This window comes from Aythya ferina, assembly GCF_964211825.1.
Source record: "Aythya ferina genome assembly, chromosome: 3".
NCBI classification, from domain to species: Eukaryota; Metazoa; Chordata; class Aves; order Anseriformes; family Anatidae; genus Aythya; species Aythya ferina.
In genome coordinates this window covers 24769519-24795725 of record NC_140298.1, presented here as the reverse complement: position 1 = coordinate 24795725, position 26207 = coordinate 24769519, and the positions used below count along the sequence as shown (strand labels likewise).

Here is a 26207-nt window from a genome sequence, read left to right as displayed (position 1 = left end):
GGTATTTTTAAAGGAGTTGCTTCAGTAAGGTAATTAATTCTAAATTACATGAAAGTTCCATAATGTGTGATAAATAACTGCCCTGCTTACAACAGATAGTGATTGGAAACCACCTGTTACAGCTGACAACAATCCTTACTCTTTCTTAAGAAAAAAAGCGTATTCAAAATACATAGCTTATGTATCATATACACAGCATACATTAGGCTTTTTGATGGCTACTGTTGTAAAGTGAGTATATTTTAAAATACTTTGAAACACTTGGCCAATGATAAATGCAGATTACATAAACCACCCTCCCCTGGCTTTTGAAATGGTAGTGAAGTTGGAAAAGCTTTCTTAAGAAAAGTGAGCTCACTTGCTGAAAACCACTTTTATTCTTTTTAGAATATGTACATGGTGCTATCATATAATCATTTATTTATTCTTGTGAAACAATGACTGTCATTACACAGTCAACAGCCCAGCACCATGCTACTTTGGCCTTTGACTCAAGTTGTCCATGGTTGTCCATGACCATCCTTTTTTCAGCAGATGTGAGACCCCGTAACAAGAACAGTGGCCTGCATTTTAGGAAGACAGGTTAAGCAGTTCCTGACCTCGAGTTCTTGCAGTAAAGCAGGTTCTGTTGCTTTCTCACGCATCTTCCTTCCACAGCTTTATTCTCATCAGCTATACTTTGAAAGCAGAGTACTTAAGCCTTCCCAGCAGTTTCTGGAGGATGAAACCCTTCTGATTCAAGCTTCTTTTTGTATTTTAAAAAGTCTCTTCTTTTGTCAAAGTATTTAACCTGTTTATAAAGAGAAATAACTCATGTTCATCATAAGAAACTAGCAGAAAAAGGGCCTTTGTGCATCATAACAAGACTGAGAAATACGTGGTCTTTTGACTGATAAATTTAAGTAGTATTTTAGCTTTCTACCACAGTTAGGAGTTTGTTGCTTGACTGCAGGAGAAGATTCAGCCTGTCATCACCTCTCCCCTTATCCCCATAGACATCTAATAAGAGTAGGCTACTGGGTTGCATTTTTTTGCTGCAGTAAACAGGGATCATGGCTAACAGGTACATCCAGCAGCTTTTCTATGGTATTGCAGAGTGCAGGACCTCTGCAAAGCACTGCAAACACCACCACTAGCACTGGAGATCCTATACAGCAGAGCTGCAGCCCTCAAAGTGTAAGTCAGCACAGCCACTGCGCGCGTACTGATTTGTTCAGCTGATTTTGGTCCGTGGGCTCAAACAGGAAGCATTCAGCCCCTCAGACACCACTGGTGACAAGAAGCAACACCTGTTAAATCAGATAGGAATTGCAGCTTGTGCTTGGGAAATTGAAAAGCATGCAGGCCACGGAAGAGTTATGTGCAAGCAGATGGGTCACGGTGAAGCCTTGCTGTGCAAAGAAGGGGTTTTATGTGCAGCAGGATGCCAGGTGTGAGCCCTGGGCCTCACCTCCCTTCCCCATTAGCCGTTCTCCTTTGCCAACGATAATTTCTGCTGCTTCCTAAACCTCCCTGGTCCCCTTCGGCCCTTTTTAAGTTCCAGCTGCCAAGCTGCACGCCCCTACGGGCTGCCTTGTTTATCGGGGAGCCCGGGCTCGCGGTGTTCCCCTCTCCCCTCTGTGCTCGGACCCCGCGGCCGCCGCTCACCCACTGCTGGGGACAGCGTGCCTCGAAGGCCAGCCGCAGCTCCTGGCACCGCGCCGCGTCCTCCCCCTGCGCCTCCAGGCAGCTCCAGAAGTCGTCCCTCGCCCCCCAGCACGCCTTCCTCTCCTGCATGCTGGGCGCCGACATCTTCCCTCACGCCTGACGCGGGGCGCCCGCCACCGCGCCTCGCCCCTCACCGCAGCCGGGACCCCCGGCACGGCTCGGCACGGCTTAGCCCTGCCCTCCTCGGCCCGGTTCTGCTGGGTTTGGCCCGGCCCGGCTCGGCTCGGCTCGGCTCGGCCCAGCAGGGCCCGGCCCTCAGCAGCCCTACCGAAGGTCAGGAGCAGGCGCAGGCCCGGCGCAGGCTGCGGGCGGGGCGGAGGCGGGGCGGGCGGCGGCCATCCCGCCTCCTCCGGGGGCTGGCAGCCAGCCCTGCCGTGCTGCGTGTGGGAGTCACAGAATCACAAAACAGCCGAATTGCATCCACAAGGGTCATCCACCCACCCATCCATCCATCCCGGGTCCCCACAGGACCACCCAAAGCACAAACCATGTGTCAGAGCGCTGCCTAAATGCTGCTTGAACTCTATTAGGCTTGGTGCTGTGACTGCTTCCCTAGGGGAACTGGGGGGGTTTGTGGCGCTGCACAATTAATTAAAGGTCTTTGCCCAAATACACGCCAGCCGCCTGTAAACGCCAGGTGCTGTGCAGCTCCAGAAGCGCCTGTTTCCATGGAAACTCCCTGCGCTGCTGCTGTGGGGTGGGTGAAGTTTTGGTGCCTGTGTGGGTCTCCAACATGAGCCCAAACTGGTGGGCACTGAGCCGCCGGCACCTGGTGCTCTGCAGAGCCATGTGGAAGGAGCACGTTTTGTCAAAATGCTTCCTCTGAGGGATGTTCCTGGGGCGCAAAGTGCATGTGAACGCTGCAGTACACCTGGCAGTCTTTAACACAGTCTGTGCTCTCGTCTCTGTTTACTTTAACCACCTTTTTATTGCTAGACTGTGATGGGTAGGAGAGGGCAATGCAGTAATTTAATCTCTAACATAATGGGGACTTGAAGGTGAGCAGAAGTCACTACGACAGTAGGATTTCAGTTATGGGCTTTATTGAAAATAATTGATATAGAAGTAAGTAATCTTACTCATGGCTCTTAGGCATGCAAGCTTTTACAAGCATGAATATTAAAAAGAAAATGGCCATTAAGTTTCAGGACCAAAACGTGGTAATAGCAAGTGTCACTTGTGTTTCAGATTTTAAAATTTATGCTGCATATAATGTTGTTTACCTAGTGCATTCCTGAAACTGAAGGAATAATGTGATTATATATAATTAATCACAAAGCCCCAATAGCACATCTGGGATATTTGTGATAAATAGTTTATTCTTTAAGGGTTTGCAGTCCAAGAAATGCTTGCTGAAGACATTTGTAAATAATTCTGTGTAATGGATATTATGGAAATATAGTGATCTGGCTTTAGAAAGTATGTGAACAGAAAAAAGGCAGATTTCTCAATATATTTTTAATGACAATGTTTCCATCTGGTTAAACTGCTATCACAAGGAGCTGATTTTTTGTTGTTGTTGTTGTTGTTGTTAATTTGCCAATTCTAAGCATCTATCTTTAGCCCTTCGCTTTGGGGAAGTGTGCCCAGTAAGTAATAAATGGGATATTTTTAATAGGCAGGCAGAGGCAAATGTTCTAGAAAGATGAAAGGCTGAAATAATTCCAGATTTGTTAGGTGAGCTGCTTGCCACAACTGGAGCCTCTGAATTATGTTTCCACTTAATAGTTAGCGAGATATTAAAGAAACAGGTGACTGTCATCCACCATCTTGCCAGGACTGCGTTGAGGTGAATTGTGTAGGGTTTGTACAGTAGTTCAGCTCTCAGATTCTTCTGTGCCTGTTGTTAACTGGGATACAGATCTGCCTTCCGATGAACCCCTTACAAATCTGTCCTCATCTGAAGACTTATTTACCCCATATTTACCTGGTCTTACCCAGCAGATTCTGGACTGTCTGCGATAACGATGTCTCCTTTCACTGCTGAAGCAAGTAGCATGTAACAGGTATCTCTAGGACTAGTAATGAAAGCACTTCTTGAAGTACCATGGCTGTGTTCAGCTTTGTGCTTACACCAAGAGCACAATTAATTTGTTTTTCTTGCATAGAAAGACTCATGTATAACCTCCTCTAAATTATGATCTTTATCCATAATAAATTTTCAGTGGCTTTCATTTGAAATAGTGTTCCTACATAGCCCCATGCCCAACTATTTATTTTGCTAGAAATAATAGCAGGATTGTACCTGAGGTGGCTCAGGGCATTGTCTTCTGTTGCTGAGCACCAAGCCATATTTTAAAATAAAAATTACAAAAATATGTAGCATGAGAGAACCATGCATCAATATTTTCTCTTTCTTGCTTTTCAGATATCTGCTAAAGATGTAACTCTGACTCTTCCAGTGTTCCTTGCAATGCCTGAGGAAGGAATATGATTAAAGAAATCATAATAATTAATTGTGTCTGGTTTTATTATTAAAAATGAATAAATTAAGCAAAGAAATACCATGAACTGAAAACAGTAGTTGCCTCTTTCTGTTCGTCTTTGAAAATGTTTTAACAGAAATTACTTAAATGGTTGGACATCAGCCATCTCTCTGGGAAGCTCTCACTTAAATGAAGACAAAAGCATTTAATTTTAAACAATGAATTTTACCGTAGTTCAAAGCACTAGGCAAGCATTGGGTGGAGAAAGGATGTTTGCCTACTAGTACATCAGTCCTACTTCATGAAGCACAGAAGCTCTGGAAAAAAAATCTAGAGGCTTTGAATGCCTGTTACTGAAAGGTCTTAAGAAGGGAGAAAGTAAATAGCAGTCATGAACAGGTTAAACAGCAAGGTCCCCTTCCAGTTCTTGAGATCTTGTAGACCAAATTTTAAATCCTACTTTCATCCTTTTGCTGCCTGCAGACCCTCACAGGTTACTCTTGGCAGCAGCATCAGCTTTGAAGATGCAATCTGCAAAGGCAAGCATAGAAGCACCTCGTTCTTGTGGAGGGGAAACATTCATCCATCTTTATACATGTGGGTTGAAGTCTTCCCCACATTGCTTTCTGAAATTACATTTGTGGTTTATTAGGGCTCAGTGGGACTTAAAATCTCATTGCAGTAGGTCATTCTTTAACAAAAAAGGTCATCTTTAGCTTTAAGATAACTTTTTAAAAGTGCTTTAGAAACTAAATACCCCTCTTGAAGAATCAGTCACTAGAGAAGACCACTGATTTTTAAAGCAAGAATTTTCTGAGCCTAGTAAGGGAATTGCTTAGGAACTGACAGACAGTTAGTAAGTTCCTCAGCTGATAATTAGAGTTCTTTTTTTAGTAGCCACCGATGTTACTAAATGATCTGTCTATGCTTATAAAGAGAACTTCTCTACTTCTCTCTTTACATAACTTTGCAGGTAATACCAAATGTTTATAACTAAATAGCTGAAAGAGGCATATTATACATACTATACTTTCTGTAGCCTTATTCAAAGCATTCCTTTTTATTATTTCATAAAGACCTTATGTTAAATTTTATTTATTTATTAAAAACAACATGAATTTCTTTGGATGAATTAGCATTTTTGTTGTTGTTGTTCTTTTGAATGAATAAAGATGGAAGTATGTATGAGGAGAAAGAAAACTAGATTTTTGGGGGGTAGGTTTAGCAAATCAGTTTTTTGAATCCCTAACAAAATGTGCATTTCCATGTTCTGTTTCAATGCAATGTGTGTTGGGTTTCTTACCTTGATTTCCTCATGCTGTTTTTGCTGCATGTTGTGATCCTTGCCATAGGGATTGCCAGTGTGACATGAACATAATAAATTAGGTAAATGCTTTGGGACAGCTACCGCAGCTTTCTGTGCTAGCTCTGCTTGTACCAGAGGGCTGCGTGTGCCCAGGAAGCACTGGAGGGGGTTTGATGAGGAAGGATGAAGCAGGCTGGTGTGGAGGAGGAACAGGGGAGAGAACAGACACAACAGTGATTTTCATCTTCTTCACAACTCTGCATAGTAATGTGAAGCCTACAGAGAAAAGACTGCCTTTGTTTGAGGCCCTTCATGGGCATCAGCGAGGTGCTCTGTAGAATGGTCTGAATATCGCTAGGCTACCTAAAAGTTATGACAGAAATAAAAAATCCTAGAGTGTGAGGATTCTGGTGAGGCGTTGAAGTCGTGTGTGTTAATTATAGGCAATTGTTTTTAAAGCCTTTAATTCCTTTTTTTGTTGTTCAGTTTTTAGAAAGGAAGAAAACAGAAAAAGGAGTATTTGGGGAAGAGAGGCAATGGTAAGGCAGGAATACTGACCAATTCTTATTCTTCTGTTGGCTCCTGATTATCAATTCTCCAAGCCCACGAAGGATGACAAAATCTTGCTTTGCAGCAATGTTGATGTTCAGTTTCTTGCAAGAAAGCTCAGATGGTAAACTGGGAATATGCCTATTCTGCAGACAGACTGATTTTCAAAGCCATGTAAATGGAAGAAATCTCACAAATTTCATTTGGATGCCTTCAAATTACCATGGCATGATAGATACTGAAAGCTAAGAAGTGGTCCCTGGTTCTCTCTGAGACTGAAATATACTCAAAAATTTTTTATCAAAAAGCCAGCTGAATGCTTGCATCCATGTGTTATATTTAATAATCCATCAGCTGCACCGATCACCTTAGCGTTCACTGTAAACGTTTCAGTGAAGCATGGGTGTGCGGTACCAGATGGGATTGCTTTCACAGGCAGAAAGGCAACATTGTTCTGAAACATGGTGAATATTTGCTCTGAAGATCAATGTCAATTTTCATAGCAGCCAAGCTAGCAAGTAACACGCCTTTGATCACATCCAGAATCACCCAAGGAAAGGGAAATGGTTTTGTTTACATGTCAGGAAAGCATTAAAAATATATAGCCAAAACATATAGGCAGGCATTTAAAATCTAGCCAAAAATCACAAGGACAGTATTATACAGCTGCCTCTGTTTGCTCACTAGACTAGAGTCATTAAAGACTTGGCAGCTTCAGAAGCCGGAGGGACAGCAACAGCTATTGCTGGTAGACAACAAAGCTGGGCTCACCGGCTCTTCATGCGTGCTAGCGGCCAGCAGGGCAGAGAAACAAAGCTGAAGCTCACATCTTATAAGTCCTCACACATCCCACTGCTTGGACCCCACTGGAAGACAGCTTTGAGTCTTAAACATCTTGGTTGTGGGTACATGCAGAAGCTGGAGGTTGGTGTAAATACTCTTTGGAAGCTAGGCAGGGTCACCCTACCCTGAGGAAAGGCAAAGGAGAAGGGACCAAGACCCAGACGCTCAGTATTCCTGTCCTTTCATGCTCAGTGGAGCCTGAAGGATGGGTGACTTTCCACACTCTCATCTGGGTGCTTTTTTGAGAGGATAGCAAGCATTGTACTTAGATTTTTGAGGCATTTTTAATAGAGCTTCTCACCAAATTAAGCTATTGTGGGTCAAAGGAGAAGGTTTTCATGCGGTCTAGTAACTGGTTAGTGAGGCAAGAGCAAATGATTTTTCTCAAAAGGAGAGAGATGATCAAAGGAGCTATACTGACAGGAGTACATCTTTATAAATGATTGGTAAATGACGATAATTTTTTACTGATTCAGGACGGTGAAGGCTAAAACTGAGAGAGGACCTTTCACTGTCATGTGGGCAAGCAGCAAAACAGCTGGTGTAATTCAGCATTAATAGCTGCAAGATAATGGGAATAGTAAAAAGTCTAAAGTGCACAAGTTAACTTTTCACTCATAAGAGGGTTTCTCAATTTATGGCAAATAATTCCTTTAAAGCACATCTACTTTATTCTTCTTTATGTATCAGTTGGGTGAAAGATGCTGTCCCATTGCGGAGAGATTGCACTTAGCAGGTTCTTAAATGCAGTGCTGATGTGAGCTCCACAGCCTCCACCCTTTAGGCTGGTTTCAGACTTGTAACTCTCCTTCTGTTTCATTCTTCGTTTCTGAAAAGTACACTGGTTGCATCGTAGTGTGTCTGTCGTGTGTGGAGGAATGCAGCTCGCCACCCTCCTTAGAATAATTTTGTGCGTATAGAATGAGTGATAGTATATTTCCCTCCAACAGAGTTTCAGGTAGAAGAGAGAAGTATGAGGCATTTTATCTTCAGAAACTTTAGTTTGAGCTGCTGGTCCTGCCCTTAGGAATGTTATTTCCTCTAAAAAGAAGATATTTAGGCTGCAGGTGGGCAGCTGTTCATTTGACTTCCTCTTTGCTTTCAAAAGATCTTTCAGCTCCTTTTTTTTATTTCCCTTTTTGATGTTCAAGACTTTTAAGTAAGGAGCAGGCTGTCACAGAAGTGCCCTTAGAACATGCCAACTGAAAAGAAAATCTACTTGCTTCTCTTTTAATAACGATGAGCTAATTAAACTCGTCCATCAAAATCCGTTACTGCTGACTATTTCTGCAAAGACAGCTTGTGTGAGGGCTGGATTGTGAGAGAAGCTTCTCAGCCTGGGCCTTCGCTGAGGAGTAGCTCGGTTCTGGAGGCCTTGCAGGACTCCTTGCTGTCTGCTGTACAGATCAGGGGTGTGGAGCCAACCTCCATGTGGTTCCTGAGTTTACAGCATGAGGTCATTTCTGTCCTCATCCCATCTTTCCCATGCTCTTGTTCCACACCAGCATCATTACTTTGGGCTCCTGTTCTTTCCCCATCCCCTGAAGAACCCCCTAGCCCCAGCCTGTGGCCTGTGCCAGCCCTGACCAACTCAGTAGTGTGCCTGCTTTGCACACAGAGCAGCACTGTGGAGAACCTGAGATGAGTGAGGCCGACCCCTAAAACGGCAAAGCTAGATGCTGGTTACAGTGTCTTCTGTTCATCTGAGTGTTGTGGCTGGATTTCTGCCTTTTATAGCTATTTTCTGAAGGCTGCTGATATGAATACAACCATCCTTGACAGAAGAACAGAAGAAACTTTCTAATATAAGCCCGACTCTGACTCATGTGGTGATGAGAATATGGATGGCTGTAACAAAAAATGAAGGCAGCAGCAGGAGTCATCTACAGACAGGGGAGCAAGGAAAAAGACTTGCAAGGGAGGGGGAGAAACTGTTGGTCCTTCCTTGGGTTCCTCACCACTGCATTGTGCAGCTGTGAAAGGGGGCAGCCACAGTGGCCTGGTGATGCTCTTTACTCTCTGGATATTTTTGTCAATTTGCTGCTTATACAAGCCCACTGGATATATAAGCAGGGAGGAGCCAAGTCGCTTTGTGAGGGATGAGGTGGAGCAGAAGGCTGCCTATCCAGGTCTGCACCTTAGCCCCCTCCTGCAGGCCTGCCTCAGGAAGAGGTCTGAGCTGGCTGCCCTGGGCCATGCTGGGGCTGTGGTGATTCCAGGCTGCGGTTGTTGTGCTGGTGCTGCCCTGCAGAGCTGTATGGGGTCCGTACACACCAGCAGCAGGACCGAATCACACCGTGCTGCAGAGATCGCACACAGTGCCCCTGGGGCTCGTCAGGGAGCCTGCCAGCTTGGCCCTGACCTCTAAGGTACCGAATTTGTCCTGTGTATCTTTTACCAGGCCAGTGTCAGGAGAGTTCAGTCTTGCCCTTGCCTGAAGGGTGACCCAGCTGCATCTAATGCTTTCTCAGAAGGGCTGGCTCTCTGCCTCTCCTTCTGGGGGGAGCCAACGACTCCAGTTTCTTTTGCTCTTCAGCTTCAGGTCTGGGAAACCCTGGCTCTCACAGATGCCCACATGTACCCATACGGGTGTGCTGCTTTCTTGACAGTCTCCTCATCACACCTGGGCTTCACTCTACTAAGCTTCATCAAGCACCTTCTTGCCTTTAACCAGGTGTTCTGGGCAAGGTGTTGCCTGAAGAAGTGTAGATCAGTTCATCTGATTAGTCTGTGTGTAGTTTAGAAGCGCTTAAAATGGGTTAATCTAGTTTCCTCAGCTCATATTCAGGAGAGACGCTGTAATAAAATACGGTTTGAAATCCCAGACCTCGCCTGTGTTCAGCCTGTTCTTGGGAAGGATAAGCTGGCAGAAGCAATGACAATCACATTTTGTAAATCTCGGTTCTACTGATGCTGCTGTCTGCTGTGGTACATAAATTCCCCCATGATCTGCAGTCAGCACTGAAGAGTCTGCTGCCATTTTAACAATGAACACACACCAGGTGCAGATTTTGAAACATCATTTAGAGCCTTTCAGGTACGTATTGGACCGCATCAAACACACACCAAAATGGAGTGCAGAGATGACAGAAGATGGTACTTACTGGAATTATGGAAAATAGAAGGGCTCTTTTTACAGTCTTCTTTGGCCTAAACTCATCAGGGAGCTTGCGGAAGGATGTGGGATACTTTGAGGGTGACAAAATGATATACCTGAAGATGCAGTAAATTTTAATCTGGGAGCTTTGAGACACAAGCCTGTGTGTGTGCCCTTCACGCCAGTTACTAGCATTGTACATGTCCTCCTGTCTTGTACCTTAACCTCTCCTGATTCCCCACAAATTTTTAAAATTGAGCTGTGTTACCCTGAATGGGACGATCAACTCAGCTTCCCACAGCCTCAGATTTTTGCTTGCATGTGTAATCTCCTCTGGCAAGTCTTTAGTGTCTGTTTGGTCACAGAGAGAGATGTAGAGAACAAACACACAGCCTGGGCCGGGGCCTTACTATTCCCCAGGGAACTGGGGTTGTTTAGTCCAGAGAGTAGGCTCAGGGGAAACCTTATTGCTCTCTACAACTGCCTGAAAGGAAGCTGTGGGGAACTGGGGGTCAGCCTCTTCTCGCAGATAACTAGAGATAGGACTAGACGGAATGGCCTTGAGTTGTGCCAGGGCACATGGACAACGCCTGCAGGGCTCAGACTCTGGTTTTGTGTTGAAGGCAGTGGGACTCTGAGCAGAGGGAAAGCTCCTGCTACGTAGCTGGGGCTGTGAGACTGGGCTGAAGGTTGGCTGATCCTGTCTCTGCCACCTGATCGATTTGGCTGGATGCAACCCACAGCAAAACTGGAGTAAAGGTGCAGCCAAGAAAGGCAAACAGCACTGACAGAAGCTGAGTTTAAAATCTTTTATTATTGAGCGTTGCCAAACAGCTAATGGAATCTGAAGTTGATTTGCTAAAATGTTTTGAAGTGGATGCCACCCCTGCCTGAGACAAAGAGGGCCTCAGTGGCAGCAGGGACCCTTAGGCTATGGCAGCAGTTCAAAAGAACACTTTTAATTTTGTATGCAACAATGTAAACTTCAAAAATAGTAAACTATAACCTTTTTCCCCCCCTTTTTTTACATAGCATGTGATCTATCACAGATAGAAATTTAATGGCGAACCAAAATCGCGTAAGTAAACATCCTGGTGCTTACAAGTTTCATAAAAAGTGTTACATTTGATGTAAATATATTACATTTTTAACTCTTAAACACTCACAATTATGGAGTAAAAGCAACTGGCGATTCACCCCCTCAGTCCGTGTCCTCAGACTGTACATCAGCAACCCCGCTCTCGTCAGCTCTGCCGCGCATTTTCGGTCAGATTTTTCCCCACGCAACCACCACCGTTTCCCCTTTCTCATGCTAGCGTTAACCGAGTGCGGCTCCACACAGGGCTAAAACCTGTGCAAGCAGGAGGAGAACCAGGTCCCCTGCACACAAACCTGCAGTCCCCGGGGCCCCGTGCTCCCAGCGCTTGTGGGGGGCACTTCCCGGTGCCGGAGGGGAATTCGGGGTGCCCAGGCTGCAAGGCTGAGCCCCGCAGTGCCGCTGTCTCACAGCAGGGCCTGGTTCTGCGCGGATAAAGACAAGAGTTCTGTAGAAGGCACTGGATTTCTCTTGCATGGTTTTAAACGTGGACTACAGTCATGTGCAGTACCAGGAGATTTGGGCTCTAGACTGCTTTCCCTCTAGTGCTTTAGTGCAGGCATTTTTAGCACTTGAATTTTTGTCCGGTTCCAGCGCAGCACGCGCTCACCTACACAGAGTGATTTCCGAACTTCCCTCCTTCTACTCTTCCCCCCATCTTCCTGTCCCCGTAAAGATTCCCTTTTGGTTCCTTGAAAACTATCAGAGTACAGCTCTGGTCAAAAAAATAAACATGTGATGTAGCATAGCATTTGTTTCTTTTAAATCACAGTGTGCAATGCATCATTCGGTACCTAATGTTCAAAATGTCTGCCCTGCTTTTCATGAAAATCATTCTTTAAAATAACCTATGCAAATATATTTTGACTATATATTACATTCATTTAAAAAGAGAAGAGAGGTTCTTGGTTTGCAGTTTTTTTCAGTGTACTACTTAAGTGAAAGGTCTGATGTGAAAAAAGTACAAGCAAACTGGACATGCCAAGACTTGATGCCTTAGATGGTGATCATATCAAAACTGTACAGGTATGTACACCGTGTTGGACAGGTGTGCTTCTTCCCAATAAAAGACCTTTGCATCATAATATATAAGGTTAACCACAAAGTTTTGGTAAAAAGAGCATTTAATGAGCAAAGGATGACATGGAGGGGCGAGTTCTCCGGCTTTTGTTAGGCAATCCTGAAGTGATGTCTCCATTCCCTTCAGGGATTTCTTCCTTCTTCCGGACCTTGAGACGCGTGAGCAGCTTTATCACCCAGACGTCCCATTCCTCTGGCAAGAGCAACAGGAGGAAACCCAGGCCAATAATGACGATGGCGATTACTCGGACACTGTTGAAGACAATTTCACTCGTGTAGTGATCAACCACTGTGTGGGACATTGAACTGGTGTTATTATGTGGGACAAAGCACGAGGGCAGTACCCCCTTCCCTCCCCTCAGCTCCCTGGCTCTGGGCTGCACAGGAGGACGTGGCCATGGGGAGATGGTGGCAGGGAGACTTTCTGCTGGACTAGCACACAGCAGGGTGCAAGCCCAGGTCACAGCAGGCCCTGGTTCATTTAAGGAGCAAAGAAGTGTAAATGATAATGTATTTTTTGTTTCTTTTGATGCCTAGCCAAGAAAGAGGGGGGGCTGTGGTTTGGGCCAGGTTTGCCCATCCGCTCCCCTGCCCAGCCTCATTGCCTCGTAGTCTCTACACCTGCTCTTTTATTTACCAAGGCCAGCAGAATTACTAACACAAATTTGCTCTAAAATGTATTTAATTCTATTTGTTTCAATTTAATATTAAGCCTGCCTGGAAAAAAATCATTAAGAATTGATTTCTACTTCATCTCTGAGTGTTCATCCCAGCCTGGAGATGGATGACTTCAAATCTAGTTTGTTTTTCAGTACGCTGGCTTCTTCAGACAGTAACTTAAAAAGCAATTCTAGGAATTATGAATAGTCATGCAATATCATACAACACATATTTAACAATTAAAGTATAAATTTTTAATGAGTGTAAGTTTTTAAGAGAAGATGTAAAATGTCTTTAACAGAGCCATTTGCTTTTATCCCTGGTAGATACTTGAAAGGCTACAAATTTCATGTACTCATTAGGATGCAAAAGTCAGAAATTCTTACCCGCATTTACTGGCACACTCAGTACAATTCCAAGAGAAATCAAGGTGGGGTATGTAATAGCAATTCCAAAATTTAGTAGAATATTGAATGCTGAAGAAGGAAAGAAAACCACTTTTTACTCCAGTGAAACTAGGCAAAGCAAAATACTCCTGCTTTATTACTCTCTCTGTACGTTGTACATATAGAAAGCATATTAAATTCTGCTGGTATTCCTGGAAGATACCTGTGCACGTCTGTCTGCCCAAGACATTGCTGTTCCCAGGGAACTCTTTACCCCACCGGAGTCCAGTGGCAGGATCAGCGTGAGGTTTAGGTACAGCCCATCTCTTAGTGTAATGCCCAGAAATACAGCTGGAGTCCTGGGCAATTCCTGCTTTCTGTCCCAAGGCAATATTTTTCATCTGGGAGATTTCATACAAATAGCTGGTTCTGACTGCTTTTTTTTTGCCCTTTTAAAAAAAAATTATTTCATTTTATTTTTTTAGAAAAGCTGTAGGTTCCACATAGGAATGGGCCTTCTGAATGCCTTATCAAGCTAAAACTTAGGTTCAGAATAGTTCAGAGTAGTTCAGAGGGCTACAGCTTCCACTAGTGGCCAGTTTCTGGCATGCTATTCCACCCCAAGCAGCATAAGATCCCAGTGTGTACTCACTCAATAAAAGAATCGAAAATCCACAGAGGTTTCCCCAAGGAACAACGGCAAAAGAGCTCCAGTATTCCACTTTGGTAAAATAAAGGATGACAGGAATACAGGTAACGAAGAGAACATTGAAGACGGCTAACACGGACAGAAATAAGGCAGCTTCTCCAAATTTTGCACTGCCCAGAAGAAGTTTGAATAAAACCTACAAGAAAAAACCACATGGGCTGGTGTAACTCTAGCACCACTTCCCTGCAGGGCTGGCATTCCAGCTCTGCCTTCCTGGGAAGGCTTTGTCCTAACTGAGGGCAGGCATCAGACAAAGCAAACAGCTGCGTTTATGGCAGAGGTCCGCAAAGAAGGGCAGGTGGTGCCCAACTGCATGGAGGTTGTGAACCTCCGGGTTGTAAAGCAAGACAGGAGCAGCGCCAGTCAGTGGTGGTGACTGGCATCTTTCGGCAGGGAGCCCCGGTGTGCTTACCTTGTAGAGAGCAGACATTGAGGCAGAGCCCACCACCAGGGCTATCCCAATCACGGAGTGGCTGTGAAACCCATCAGCGTACGTCATCATAACAATCCCTGCAATAGCAAATATAGCAGCCACGATCTGGTTGGGGACAAACAAAGAAAGCGAGTGTTACTGGCCAGCCCCCAGCATGGAGAAACACGAGGGCAGCTTTACATGAGAGGTACTTCTGCATCACCTGCCCCTGCCCTTAGGCAGGAAACCAGTAGCAGCCCCAGGCAGGTATCCACGGAGCTGATGCTGTCTCCACTCGCAGCTTCCGTGGCTAAAAGGGAAGTGTCCCTCTAAAGGGACACTTGGTGGTGTAGCTATGCCCTGCCAGCCTGGACAGGCTTTGTTTTTAAAGGCAAGGAGAGAGAAAAACAAAAAACACAATGCCTGGCACTAGAGCAGTGTGGGGTTGTCCTGGGTGGGCAGGGCTGAAGAAGCTCAGCAGCGCTCAGCAGTCCTCTCACGTCAGCAAGCTGCTGCTTGTCAAATAAAATAAAAGGACAGGCAGATGCTCAGTGTGGATACAGAAGCATGGAAGAAAAGGGCATCAAACAAAACTAGTGTGGGGCAGGTGCAGAACAAACAAAAGGGGATTTGTCTTCACCCGATGGGTAAATCAGCCAAGGGTATCCTTGCTCTGCATGTGAGAAGTTTACAAGGATAAACTCATGGAGGAAAAAAGTCCATCAAGGACCATTAACTATATCAACATCACTTCTATTTCAGGAAGACCTTGAGCCTCAAATGGCAGCACCTCCACTGCAGTGAATGGCAGAATAAAAAGCATCATGTTTGATTTGAACATAAGGGGCTGGCAGCCTTCAGAGTGGCTCCCTGGAGGCAGGGCCTCTGCTGGAAAGGAAGACCATGGTTTGGGATTTGAGGATATGTTTGTGTCCAAGTCCCACTGACAGGTGTGCGTGTCTCTACAGGATGCATGCAGGAGGCTCTCGCAAGCAGTGGTTCCCTTAAATGCTGAGCTGCTTTATTTACTGTAGCACGAAGGGAAACACTGAGGGCACAGATCAAAGCAAATGAAGCCACTCTGCAAACAGCTTTGCTCTGGCATAAGGTCTTACCTCTTCTACCAAGCATGCCACGAGTGTCAGATGAGTCTTGCCCTGACCTCTCGGCCTGTTGACATGCCAGGAGTGTCACACTAGCTTTCTCAGCAAGCCTTTCAGCCCGTCCCTCAAGTGCTGGATTAGCAGCAGCTGCACTGCAGAGACCAGCCCACGAGGATGTCTCAGCACCTCAGGGCTTACAGAAGCAGCACCCCAGGCACTCACAGCTTCACTGCACGTGTCCTGTGTGAAAGGAGCAGGGCAGCTCGTGCCCTGCTGGGATGGTCACTGTGCAAAGGGGAGAGTTGCAGCTTCACTGCAGGAGATGGAGGTGTTCCCACTGGGGCACATGGAGGTGGGTGGTAGGGCTGTTGTGATGTCCTTTCCCAAAGCAGTGTGGACAAGAAACAAAGGACAATTGGATGTGGTTGCAACTACAGAGAGTGCATAAGAAATGTCCCTGCTCCTGAGTCCACATGTCCCCATGTGACAGAGCAAGGAGCAAGCTGACAGACAGTTCAGTGGTCAACCATCTACACACTTCCTCTCCTGGGCCCAACCAGCAGTACAGGGTGCTCACTGACACTGCCACAGGATGGATGAACACCAGCAAAATACCTATTTTTCTCACTTTGATCAAAATGGCCAGCAGGGCCAGCTGGGATAAAAGTGACACTTCCCTGCCTCCGGGAGCATTTCAGGGTACCCTTCCTTATGCATTAAAAACAAAACAAAACAAAACAAAACAAAACAAAACCAACCAACCAAAAGCCCAGCAGTTAATTTGTTTTCTGCGTACTGCTACCTGGGAAGCTGGATGGGCAGGCACAGACACCAGCTGGCAAGGCCGGGCTGTTGGCAGGGGCGTTTTGCAGTGCTCCCCTGAGCTGCCTCTTGGCTGCAACCACCACTGGGCTGTCCAAGTGCTCCTGCCAGAGAGCAATACTTCCCCAAAAGTTAACTCTCAGCAGTGAGAGATAACGCAGCTTTTCCTGAGCGCTGAAAACTTTGCCAAGGCTGATGAGCAGGGAGCTCTTGAAGCACTGGGCAAAAAATAGACATTACTGCCATCATTTCTGTAAATACCGATGCAGCTCCTGCTGATGCAGGGAGGCTGGAGGGACTCAGCAGTGCCTTTTGGTTGCAGCTACCGCTGGGTCTCCGTGGTGGGTGCCAGCTGCCCATCTGCCTGGCTCTGCTGCCAGAGGACACCGCGTGCTGAGGGCTGCCAAAATGGCAGCAGGGTCAGCGGGGGCTGTGGGGTTTCCAATGCTCTCGGAAACCTTTTAAGTCGGAAGAGACAGGCAAAGGCTAGTGTCTGCTCACAGCAGCACGGATATTGCAGCTAGCCTTCATATCATGCTCCAGAGCAGGTTTCCTCTCTGCTGGTGGGAAATGCGCAGGGAGCCAGGCTGCGGGTGAGGGCTCGTCCCCCTCTCCAAGGGTTTCTGTGCTGACACTGCATGGGACACTGCTTGGGGAAAGCGGAAAGAAAGGGCAGAGGGAGAGGGGGTAGAAAGAGACAGAGATAAGGAGTCACTTACCCTCACTCCCATGAACCTGTCCCTCAGAACAATCCATGAAAGCAAGAACACAAACGCTTTGTTGCAGCAGAACAACACGGAGACATCCGTAGTGTTTATTTTCTTTATTGCATGTAAGTAAAGGTAGTTTGTGAGTGTCCAAAGAACACCAAAGGGTGCTGCCTTGGTAAAAAACACCTTCAAAGTCAAGCCATTGTCTCCAAAAAATCGGCAGCACTCCCTAAAACAAGGAGAGAAAGGCAGCATTAGTACACAAGCCAGTCACAATCTGTAGCAAACAGGGGTTTTTCTTGCTCCTCATCTTTTCCTTTGGGGGAAGAAGGGCACAGACCTCAAAGACAAGGCAAAAACCAAGTTTCAGCACCTGCTGCATCAGCCACCACCTACACAGGGCACCCACAGGGATGGGCTGCAAACACGGGGGGCAGCAACGATAGAGCAAGGCCGAGGTGAAGCCAGAAGGCTGAATTTCACCCTCACCACGAGCACCTTCAAAGTGGGCCATGGAAGCAGAGTGGGGTTGCTCTCCTTTCACACCGGTGGGGACCAGGATGCTGAGGGGCCTGGCACTGCAGCCCCCTCCAATGCCCAGTGCTACAGCTGGGGATTTGGGATTTGCCCCTCAGGGGTGGATCTGGCTCTGCGCAGCAAGTCAGCCATGCTGGGCAGAGCTGTGGGGGTCTGTGGGGTGGCGACGTGCTGGGGTGCGTGGGGCCCAGACGGGGTCGGGTGGCTGCACGGGCTTCTGCTCACCTTCAAAGGCCCTGAGGCCTGGAAGTGCTTTAATGAGGTGCTCTGGCAAAATTTGAGCAAAATTAATTTTCCTCTGACAATGAATGCCAAATAGGTTTGCACACTGCTGCCTTGAATTTTAAGCTGTTTTTTCTTTTTCTTTTTCTTTTTCTTTTTCTTTTTCTTTTTCTTTTTCTTTTCCTTTTTTTTTTTTTTTTTTTTTTTTTTTTTTTTTTTTTCCTGAAACTGGCCATGCAAGTCTCTCTATTTGGAGCCTGATGAAAGTGTGTTTTCTATCCACTTTCTCACGGAATGGGCTGCATCAGGTGGTTAGCTACAGAAACCAAGGTGTGCTCTGAGCCTTTTCAGATTTGTCTCATTACTAACTCTCTCCAATCTTACAGAACTATGCCCAGCTTTATAGTCCCATCCCTGTTTTGTATGTCGTACAGCACCTCATGATAGGGCTTCAAGGTGGACAACTCTGGGAATACCATCACAAATCCAGGAATTAAGTTTGAGGATTGATAATTGATAATTGAGGATCTCCTGGGGGTCACTGCAGCATCTGCACCCCTGCCACATCCCCTCATGGCAGGAGGCAGCCCAGCCTTTGCCCCTTTCCAGCAGCATCTCTGGAATCCATCCCTGCAGGAGCTGGCTCTCTTGGCCTTATTTTCAGTGAAGCCCGAGGTACATTAAGAGAAACACGGCCTCTTTTTGTGCAAGGATGACTCTGTGCTGTACAGGAACCCCCTCATATTAATTGTCTCCTCAGGTCTCCTATCACTTATCAAAGGACAATTTTTCCTTGGTGCCATCACACAGCTCATGAAGTGACATTTGATTAAGAGAGCTATCAGGGAGTAATGCTAGATGGGGCAGTAATGCTTACGGGAAGAAGACAGGGCAGGGATATAACCCACATAGTAATCCCAAAACCGCTGGGGGACAAAATCACTCCAGGAAAAAACAACCTTCAGCTCTAAATATTTTGACAGAACGTTTTGGAGACCGTTCCTCCTGCTGTCTGGTTGTTTTGGTTTTGCCCACAAGGGCACACTGTACCCATTGCGGGGCCTGATGTTTTATGGATACTCCCTGGCAAAAACAGAGTCCGTGTCCTGTGGCTCTCCAGACATGCCTGAATGTGCCAGAAGAGCCTGCCTATGAATATTTTAACAATCTCATCTGCTAATGAAAATGTAATTTTTTACGGAAGACAAAAGCTACCCTAACCCAAGGGCGGTCTGTAAGCTCTCAGCATCTTGTGGAGCCAAACTCAGCAGCTGCAGATCCCGAAGCGTCCCAAAGGTGCAGGACGGATGGGGAGACTGGGTTGTCTCCTTGCAATTTCACAGGACAGCGACTTTCAGCCCTGCCTGCTGACTCGGGCAGCACAGCGGGGCTATGCCTGCAGGTGTGATGGTTTTAAGCAGCATGCAGCATCCACATGGGCAGGCAGCTTTTGCTCGCCGTGGCATCATGACAAACGCCTACTGCTGTGCTCTGAGTCACTGGAGATGCGCAAACCTGAGCTGCTCTTGATGCCCACCTCAGGAGGAGTGGAGCCCAGGGAGAAGCTGTTTCTTGCCTTCATCTCTAAAGGAGGGGTCCAGGGTCTGGTAAGAGAAATGCCACCTTCTTTGTCAAAAGAGAAATTGCCACCAAAGACTGACCAGACCTCCTCCTGCCTGCATTACCAGCAGTGCTGCAGTAGGCAGTCTCACTTTCAGCATGGATAATGGCTGGAGAGGCCATAGGGAAAGGGCTGACACAGGGCTGAGGCGTGCTTTGGCCTTGTGCATGTCCAAATAGTGAGACTGGAGCTCCACTGTAATCACAGCAATTGGTTGAAAAAATAAGCAATGCAAGGCATCAGTAAGGCAATGGTGAAAGGCTGTGTAAAACTGGAATGGAAACATCAAATTAAGAATCTTACTGCCTATATATAGATGTATATATACATTACTCTAAATTGTTGGTTTCATAATCCTTCATGTGCTAATTCTTCTTCTTCATAATCTTTTTAGTGCATATCTTCATTAACCCAGCAAACAGCAAATTAGCTCTGCCCCATTGTGCATGTCTGCAGCACAGCAAGACTATCAAAATATCTCAGGCACTGGAAATGAGCATCTCCAGCGAAGTTAATGACAAATAGTTGGTGCCAAAATTGCATGCTAAGTAAGTAAGAGTTAATCTTATCAAAAGCAGGTGTTGCAGTCAAATAAAGCTTGCAAATAAAACACGACACTAAAGCTCCTTTTTTTTTTTTTTCCCCACTGAGCTCATAATTACATGCTTAACAATACTCATCTTCAACTGCCTTTTTTTTATCTTTAACCATTGCTAGGTAGATGGGATGTTTCTTCCTGCCTTGAACCTTGTGCAAATTAATGTATAAATTCTGCCCAAACTGGAAGGAATGCTTTTTGCATCCCTTTGCAAAATAAAGCCATTTCTTGAAGAGGGAAGGTAGACAAAACCCAGAAAAAGCATACATAGCATGTTCCCCTAGCCCGGGGGTTCAGCCTCTTGATGCTGGAAAGCAAAACTATGCCAGAAAAGTTATTACACCATTGAGGCTGCCATTATATTTTTGGGAAAGGTGCAGCAAAGTAGAAAATATCTGTGAGGAATGCACATCATAAGGGAATATTTTGCACAAGCCAGTTATTTTTCCTTTCCAGACTGTTAACTGTTGTTAAAATTTTCTCATTTTCACAATATTCATACTGGAACCTTCTCCAAAGCATGTTTTGTTCTGCTGTTGCTCCTAGTCATTGATTTTTGTTCTTTGTAGGCTGCATTTTTTTGTTTTGTTTGACCTTGTAAGGTCTGTACCTGCAAACTGAATTTAGCTAAATTGCTCCTGATTTTCACCAGCGTGAGCATAGGCTCCACAGAAGGCTAAGCAGCCACTGTGCCAGCTAATCTGGCCTCTTGATTAGAGATTGGCAGGCAAACGTGTTTTGCTCATCCCTGCACTGATGAGGACTGCATGGATAAATAGTCTGCAGTAGCGCTGTTGACAGTCGTGCATTTTCCATTCGATGTGTGAACAGACACGGACTAAGGTGTCATGCATGAATGTCTTCTGCGTGACTTGAAAGCCAAGCAAAAGCCAACAAGACAGACGAAGTGCCACAGCTGTTAAAAGAAAGGAAGGAAACTAAAATCAAATTTAATTTCTTACATTGAAAACAAAAAGGGACTTTTTTTCATATTTTATCCCGTTAGAGCCACATCCTTTCTCCTGCATTATGCTCATGAGATAGGCATAAGAGTACTGTGCAGATACAAAACACAAATTAAGCAAAAACATTCCTCAGAAATCCTCTCCAGGAGTGTACATGGTGTGTTTCCCTGAAATCTTGTCTCCAGCTCCACTTTGCTTAAGCCAATACTCATGTGAACTGCAATCACAGCAAAATCACCCTCCCAGATGGGCAGATTTCGGAGCCATGCTAGTGGAGGGTAGATCCCCATTTTACAGATGGACAAGCTGAGGCACAGAGCGATGGAGTCTGCAGGTGCTTGAAGGAGACAGGATGAGGAATGCCTGTAGGCTGCATCTTCTGAGATCTGTTTCCCGCATGTTTATTTTGTAGCCAACTTCTCTTACTGATCAAGACAGCCTCCGTGTGTGTTGTTCCGGCATCACCACAGGTCCATGTGCCAGCAGAACAGTTGCATGGAGGCTCCTGTGGTGTGTCCCAGATCATAAAACACTGCAAATAAACCCGCCAGCCTCAGCAATTTCCAGAGAGGTGCTCGAGGTGCCTGCAGTGCCTTTTAAATATCAGCCTTGGCAAATCTCAAGCTTGGAGTACCGTGTCCTTAGAAAGGGCAATCCAGCAAGGGCAAGCTGTCATAAAATCACAATTTCTGCAACAGATTACTTGGGGAAAAGTTTCTTTAATTGATTGCTCCTGGCTACAGGGTCAGGTCAACTTGAGAGCATGTCTACAAATCTTACACTGCAGGAAACTCAAGCAGTGTGTCACCCATGGCCCTGCCATGCCAGCGCTCTGCTCAGAGCCTGGCAATGAGCCCAGGTCCATGCCAAGTCCTTGTGCTCACCCTCCTCGCTGTGTCCCTGGGATGATGTCCCCTTCCTTGCTGTCTCTCCATGCTCCTGGGGCCCCAAGGGTAGGTTTCTTGAAACTGAGAAAGGATGGAGAAGCCCTTGATGTCAGGTAATGCATGCCTGCTTTCCTCTACTCTGGGGGGAATTTGTGCAGAGAAAAAGGCCTGAATCAAAGCTTAAAGCACCAGTTAGATCTGGGGCTTGTCACTAAACTCTCCTGCTTACACAAACTGAAAAATAACTATTCAAGATACTAAGCAGTTTCTCAGAAATGGACATTGCATAAAATAATCTAACAGTTTGTTAATGCCCATCAGCTCATGCTTATGTTTCTGTAAGCATTTTATTAAACGTGATAAATGACCCTAAAACTCAATCCAGCATACAGCTAACATTTTTAAGCATATGTCTGATGTTGAGCAGTACTTGTTTCCACACGTGATTTGGGGCTGATGTTCTGCCTTTTAGTTTTGAACTGTTCCAGGAGTTTCCAGCTCGTTTGCAGAAACTCATTCTGGTAGGAAACGAAATGAGAAAATTGTCTTCTCTTGAATTAAACAAAAAATCTCCAGGCTGATCTTTCTTCTCTGGACTAGGGAGGCAGAGGCAATTGGTTTTGCTCAGCACTGTACATGTGCCAAACTATGCATTTGCACAATAAATGGTCCCAGGAAATGCTTAGTTATGGATTTACATAATACACCAGAATGGCTCCAAAAGAAGCAAATAATACAAATCTTATAAACCACCTGCATACAAATTTCCAAGACAAGTTTTAGCACACACTCTGAGCCTTAATGAGAGACTGTTTAAACTAACAACAACAACATGCATTTTAAAAGAATAAGACCAAGCCGCAGGGAGAAGTCACAAAGTGTAAACTGCCTTAGCAAAACAACAACAAAAGGGGTGCGAGCCTCCGGCTGCAAAGGCACAGGGAAGTCTGCCCCATGCCCTCGATGCCCCTTGTCCTCCCAGATTTTCTGTCTACAGCAGCAATTCCCATGTTCCTTCCTAAAAATATTTGGGACTGTCTTTCCCCAGTGTCTCGGTCGCCAGCTCTCCCAGCACTTCTTCCCTGTTGACGATGCCACGGGACACAGGTGCCCTTCCTCGGGGGGGGGTGATCTGGCACAGTCCTCCATCCCCATTACCTGCCTATGCTCCCTGCTGGCTCCAGCTCTGGCCTCCCTCCCTTCCTGGCACTGAGATTTTGTCAGAGGAGAGAGGACTCTGGAGATGAGCTTCCAGCCTGAGGAGCCTGCAGGGAGCTTGGAGAAAAGGGGCACCTCAGAGCCCATCTCAGTCCCTGCAGTTTCCTGCTGTGCTGCTGCCTGTGTCTCCAGAGTCAGGCTTGTCACTGTGCCCTGTGCACTGATCCTGTTCATTTTGCTTCCATCCACTGCAGGTGAAGAGCAGTAGTCCAGCTCTAGCACACACTGCAGCCTTCAAATACATGACTGGCTCCACAGGCTGCAGGAAATGGATTATATTGGCATGAATATTTCATTTAATTTTTGCCTCTGAACACACTGCAGTACTTTGTGTCGAGGTTGTTTGCTGTCTGGGGAGCAGGGTCACCAGCCACCTCTGGAATGACATGATGGGAAGTGCTGAGGTTGATGAAGGTTTTTGGTGGTGAAGCCAAGAGCATCACCACTGCTCTAGTGCTTCACAGGAGCAGTACAGGATATCACAGTGAGATTTTTTTTTTTTTTTTTTTTTTTTGCAAGAGCTTTCCTGCACGATTTCATGCCCACAGGCACCAGAGCCAGCCGAGCCCATGCTGGTATGTGCTGCTGGAGCTTCTGGCGCTCTGCCTGCGGCCTGCTGCGTGGGGGATGCCAACAGCTGTGGGTCTTCCACCAGGCCAGGGGGGACATGCCATTTTGGAAAACAAGGCCAGCATTACTAGCAAGAAGCTTGTGATGTGACAGCATGCACATAGTTCCCGCATGCTGCATTACCCGGCATTTTCTGCCTTTATACCTTAGCGGCACCCAGAGCCTGAACTGCTTTATACTTTTCTGGATAATTGGTGTTATACAAATCAAATGTAATACCGTTGTTATGTGTAAGCTCCAAGCACCCAGCCAGACATCACACTTGGATGTACTTGGAGACAAGCTTTTTGGTTATGTGCAGAGGCTGCTTCATGGAGCAGCTGGTTACAGTGCCCACAGGGAGCTGCCGCCCTCGACTTCATCTGGATTAGCACACAGCACCTGCCTTAAATCCAAGCCAGAGCCCACCAGACTGGAGGCCAGGAGGCATTTAGACCAGACATTTCCCCTAGGCAGCAGGGGAAATGAGGGGACCCAGTAGCTGACACAGGAAGGGGCAGAGAGGGCAGAAAGCTTTGCAGGTGCTTGGGGCTCCTGATGAGCCTGCGGTGAGAGCAGAAGGCAGCTCTTGCTGTATGCTTGGGGCTGGAGGATGAGTGAGAGGAACAGGCCTGTTCAAACTGTGAGGTGCGAGGGTGGGAGGCTACCCTGGGGGCTGAGGTTGTGCCCAAGGGGAGTACACGTAAAGAACCACCAACTCTTACATGTAAAACACGTTTTAGATACGTGAAACCACAGGTAAGAAGCAGTCAGCAAGGTGAACCACAGCTAATCACGGTCTTTCCTCCACAGCACGAGGAAGACGGTGGGAGTGACTGGTGGCAGAGCACAAGCAGAGGACTTGGTCAAGAGCAGGTCATGGCAGGGTGTGCAAATGGCCTCTCTGCAGCAGTGGTCACAGCAGAAGAAACAGGGAGGTCTACATGCCACACCTCCTCTCTAAGAGGGGACCCAGTCTGCCCAAAACTGGAGTTTTAACCCACAAGAGGGGTTATGGATCAAACTGACAAAATGGGTGGTAGGCTGTTTCCAGGCAGTATTTACTCAAGAGTTCAAAAAAGCCTGAGGATGACTGTGGGGATCCATAACTTGGCCCTTAAAACTGCCCTCCTGCCCAAGGAAATGCCATGCTGATTCTTTAATAAGGTGTGGGGGAGAGATGGTAAGTGACAAGTTTCTAAACTTGATGTTTGGGACTAGACAAATTGGTAGCAGCTTTAATGAGACTGGAAATAGTGGCCAAACTGATAAACGTAACCTATGTAGGAGGAGTTGGTATGGCCTAGAGAAGTACCACTATACAATCCTCTAGGAGTTATCAAAGTTTCCTTTTTACTGAGAGAAAAAATGTACATAAATCACAGATTCTACATTTATAAGGACTGTTACTCTTCTTTCCTAACATTTAATCCTAATGACAGGAATTATAAGTAATAATAATCTTTTATTCAAAATCAGCTTTCTATCCTGTCCACTGCTGGGCTACCATCCCACATTTGTATGTGGGAACATAAGGGAGAAAATTTGTCATTCTCTAGGCATCTGTGTGACTGTAACTTATCAAAGGTGCTATGATAACATGACCCTTCACAAGGAAAACTGTTGAATATCCAAGGTATGGTGGGCAGAAAAGACTGGTCCTAGTTTTTAGTATGCATCCTGCAGGATGAGGTATATTACACTGGGTCTAAATACTCCAAATTCTTTCTTCTTTACTCATCAAGCCAAGAAGACTTCATCATTCTGAGCACTATTCCTCGATGCCCTGATGGTCTGATTGGATTGAGTATCTCAGACAGGCATAGAAACCCCACATTAACCCCACAGCTAGCCACAGAAACCCATTTGGCCCCCACAGGGCTCCCTTTCTTCACTCTGTCCTTCAATCTGACTTAAAATTTACCTCTTGAATCCACCCTCGTTTTCTGTTGAAAAAGCTATCCTAGGAACAGTATGTTCACTGGACACCTGTAGAGTGGATGTTAAGACTGTGACTCAAAGGCAGGCTGAGTCATTCTACAGCTATGACTACTCTTTATTACACCAGGATTGACAGGAGATCTAATCGGGGCTGTGACTGTGGCTGGCCATCCATTTTGAAGACAATGCTGCCAGTCATCTTCAGCTTGCAGTGTAGCCTCCTCCTCCTCCTGGTCTCACCAAGGGGCGATAGGGACAGGGAGGGCACCACTACAGGCATGCTGACAGGGCTGCAGTCATGCTGCTGCTTGCATGGACTTCTAGCCTGGCAGGATAGCTGAGAGGAACCTGCCCAGGCTCCAGCAGGGCCATTCTGGCACGTTCCCCATACCTAAAGACCATGCAGAGCAAATGTGCACTAATTAACCGGGACTCTCCACGCTGCGGCAGTGCTCCCCTCAGCAGGCCACAGAGCGGCGCCACACTGGCCGCCATTTCAGAAACGCACCTCAGCTTCTGGGGCGTGTGCTGATTCTGCCCATTAAAAGCTGAACTCGGTGAAGCTGGTGTTTGCTTTGGTAAAACGGAATAAAACAAACAAAACCAAACCTTGCCACATTATGTTTAATGTTGCCTTCAGAGATTAGGCAATTCCCTGAGCTCAGCAGGCTGCAGAGGCACGGTGAGCAATACTCAAAGCACT

General features: G+C 46.2%; 2 protein-coding genes across 4 annotated transcripts in view; both read right to left on the bottom strand.

Moving 5' to 3' along the window:
• Positions 1–358: 358 nt before the first annotated feature.
• Positions 359–1977, bottom strand: COA6 (cytochrome c oxidase assembly factor 6). The gene is made up of 2 exons (XM_084512548.1): positions 1648–1977; positions 359–790 (listed from the first exon to the last, which is right to left on the bottom strand). Exons 1-2 carry the CDS (start codon positions 1789–1791, stop codon positions 695–697), a joined length of 240 nt encoding a protein of 79 aa, XP_084368674.1. The 5' UTR covers positions 1792–1977; the 3' UTR covers positions 359–694.
• Positions 1978–10723: 8746 nt separating this feature from the next.
• The window catches only part of SLC35F3 (solute carrier family 35 member F3), a 159310-nt gene continuing 143826 nt past the window's right edge, over positions 10724–26207 (bottom strand). For 2 of the 3 annotated variants that reach the window (XM_084514102.1, XM_084514103.1), the window contains 5 exons: positions 16916–17135; positions 14272–14397; positions 13803–13995; positions 13151–13240; positions 10867–12393 (listed from right to left, as the gene is read on the bottom strand). In XM_084514102.1, the coding sequence (XP_084370228.1) occupies positions 12149–12393; positions 13151–13240; positions 13803–13995; positions 14272–14397; positions 16916–17135 (874 nt within the window). In that variant the 3' untranslated portion in view covers positions 10867–12148. Of the gene's footprint in view, positions 12394–13150; positions 13241–13802; positions 13996–14271; positions 14398–16915; positions 17136–26207 lie in introns of all 3 variants that reach the window. The other variant, XM_084514101.1, reaches the window with a different exon arrangement.

What these genes read in the sequence shown, in the direction of transcription:
- COA6 (XM_084512548.1), bottom strand. Translation starts at nt 1,791, where the DNA reads ATGTCGGCGCCCAGCATGCAGGAGAGGAAGGCGTGCTGGGGGGCGAGG. An exon ending in CACGCTGTCCCCAGCAGTGG is followed by an intron (nt 791 to 1,647) that starts GTGAGCGGCGGC and finishes CTTTATAAACAG; the next exon opens with GTTAAATACTTTGACAAAAG.